Here is a 1875-nt window from a genome sequence, read left to right on the forward strand (position 1 = left end):
TTTAGGCTGTTGTTTCATCAGGTGTGTGTAGTTTACCTGGCATAAAGAAGGAACTGGGAAAGCTGCCGCCCGGTGCTTTAGAGGACGGGTAACCCGGTGAGTCTCGGTTGTAATCGGCAGTGCTGGCAGATGGGGCGTATACCTGAAACACACAAACAACACACCGTGATCAGGTTGACTAATGACACAAAACACACTTTCAATGTACATTTCACTTCATATTTTATGCTGTGTGTTAACAACCATCAGAGAAGAGACGGAAACAGAGTTAAACTCTTTCCCAGGAAAATATGTTCCCAAAGTGTTGCGACACATAATTTAGTGCAAATGTGAGACAAGCAGCTGCGGCGGATCAGTGATGACATCAGCACACAAACAGCAGAGCATTCCCGTCTGGAAAACTGTGCTGTAATGAGTAGCAGGAACGCTGGGAACATGCCGGATGGGAATACGGAGCTGGGATAAACACAGCGGATGTGTGAGGACAGAATGACCCTCAGAGATACACCTCAAAAACAACAGCACAGGCGATGGAAAATCACATCTCAAATGTTTCTCCTGTACCAAAACCAGAGCAAACAGAAACTAAACCGTTTCTGATAAGATAACTTTTTTCCTTAAGAACTGTAGGTGAAAAATCTCAGACAAACGCAAATGAAGCTCAACTGAAAGCTTACGACATCTTCAGAGCTCAAGGGAGGAGTTTGAGTTTTATTAAAACCAAGAGACTTCAGCACAGATGGAGGACTTTACTTTCCCATGAAGCACCTCACACACACACACACNGAGATTTGGTTCTGGCTGGTTCATTTCTGCACCTGTCCAGAGTTAACACACACATTTCTAGGCATTTAAAGTGTTTTTAGGCTATTGCCATGCAGTTGCTAGGGTGTTCTAAATGTTGTTAGGACAATGATACATTTTCAGCAGTCGCTATGTAGTTTCTAGAGTGTCTTAGGCTGTGTTTGTGCAGTTTCTAATCTGTACTGAATGTTTTAGGCTGTTGCTATTCAGTTGCTAGGTATGCATTTATGCATTTCCTAGGGTGCTTTGAGGTTGTTCTGATTGTTCAGTCCGTTAATATGTGGTTGCTAGGGTCTTTTGAGCATTCTAGGCTGTTGCTGTGCAGTTGCGGTATGTTCTGAGTGTTTAATCTGTCAATATAAGGTTGCTATGGTGTTATGAGTGTTTTAGTCCGTTGCTATGCAGTTGCTAGGGTGTTCTGAGTGTTTAGGCTGTTGCTATGCAGTTGTTAGGGTTTTCAATGTGTTTTAGTGTTTTACTATGCAGTTGCTAGGGTGTTCTAAATGTTGTTAAGACAATGATACGTTTTTCAGCAGTTGCTATGTAGTTTCTAGAGTGTTTTAGGCTGTGTTTGTGCAGTTTCTAATCTGTACTGAATGTTTTAGGCTGTTGCTATACAGTTGCTAGGTATGCATATATGCATTTCCTAGGGTGCTTTGAGGTTGTTCTGATTGTTCAGTCCGTTAATATGTGGTTGCTAGGGTCTTTTGAGCATTCTAGGCTGTTGCTGTGCAGTTGCGGTATGTTCTGAGTGTTTAATCTGTCAATATGAGGTTGCTATGGTGTTGTGAGTGTTTTAGTCCGTTGCTATGCAGTTGCTAGGGTGTTCTGAGTGTTTAGGCTGTTGCTATGCAGTTGTTAGTGTTTTCTATGTGTTTTAGTGTGTTACTATGCAGTTGCTAGGGCGTCCTGAGCATTTTAGGTTGTCGCTATGAGGTTGCTAGGTTGTTGTGTGCGGTTTCTAGGCATTTTCTCCCCGTCTTCCTCAGGCTCAACGATGAAGCGATTCCGGTCTCTTCTTCAGCGTGATTTGATTTCAGGTGTTTTCTGGTTCAGCAGGTAAAAACAGTG

General features: G+C 42.7%; 1 protein-coding gene across 1 annotated transcript in view; it reads right to left on the reverse strand.

Annotated features, from left to right (window-relative positions):
* Positions 1-157, reverse strand: part of LOC122356752 (transcription factor 4-like) — a gene marked incomplete at its 5' end in the record, with an annotated part of 14340 nt that extends 14183 nt beyond the window's left edge. The window contains one exon of the mRNA XM_043255811.1: positions 37-157. Within this exon, the coding sequence (XP_043111746.1) occupies positions 37-157 (121 nt within the window). The remainder of the gene's footprint in view (positions 1-36) is intronic.
* Between the last annotated feature and the right edge of the window lie 1718 nt (positions 158-1875).

The sequence above is a fragment of the Puntigrus tetrazona genome, chromosome 13 (genome assembly GCF_018831695.1).
Source record: "Puntigrus tetrazona isolate hp1 chromosome 13, ASM1883169v1, whole genome shotgun sequence".
NCBI lineage: Eukaryota > Metazoa > Chordata > Actinopteri > Cypriniformes > Cyprinidae > Puntigrus > Puntigrus tetrazona.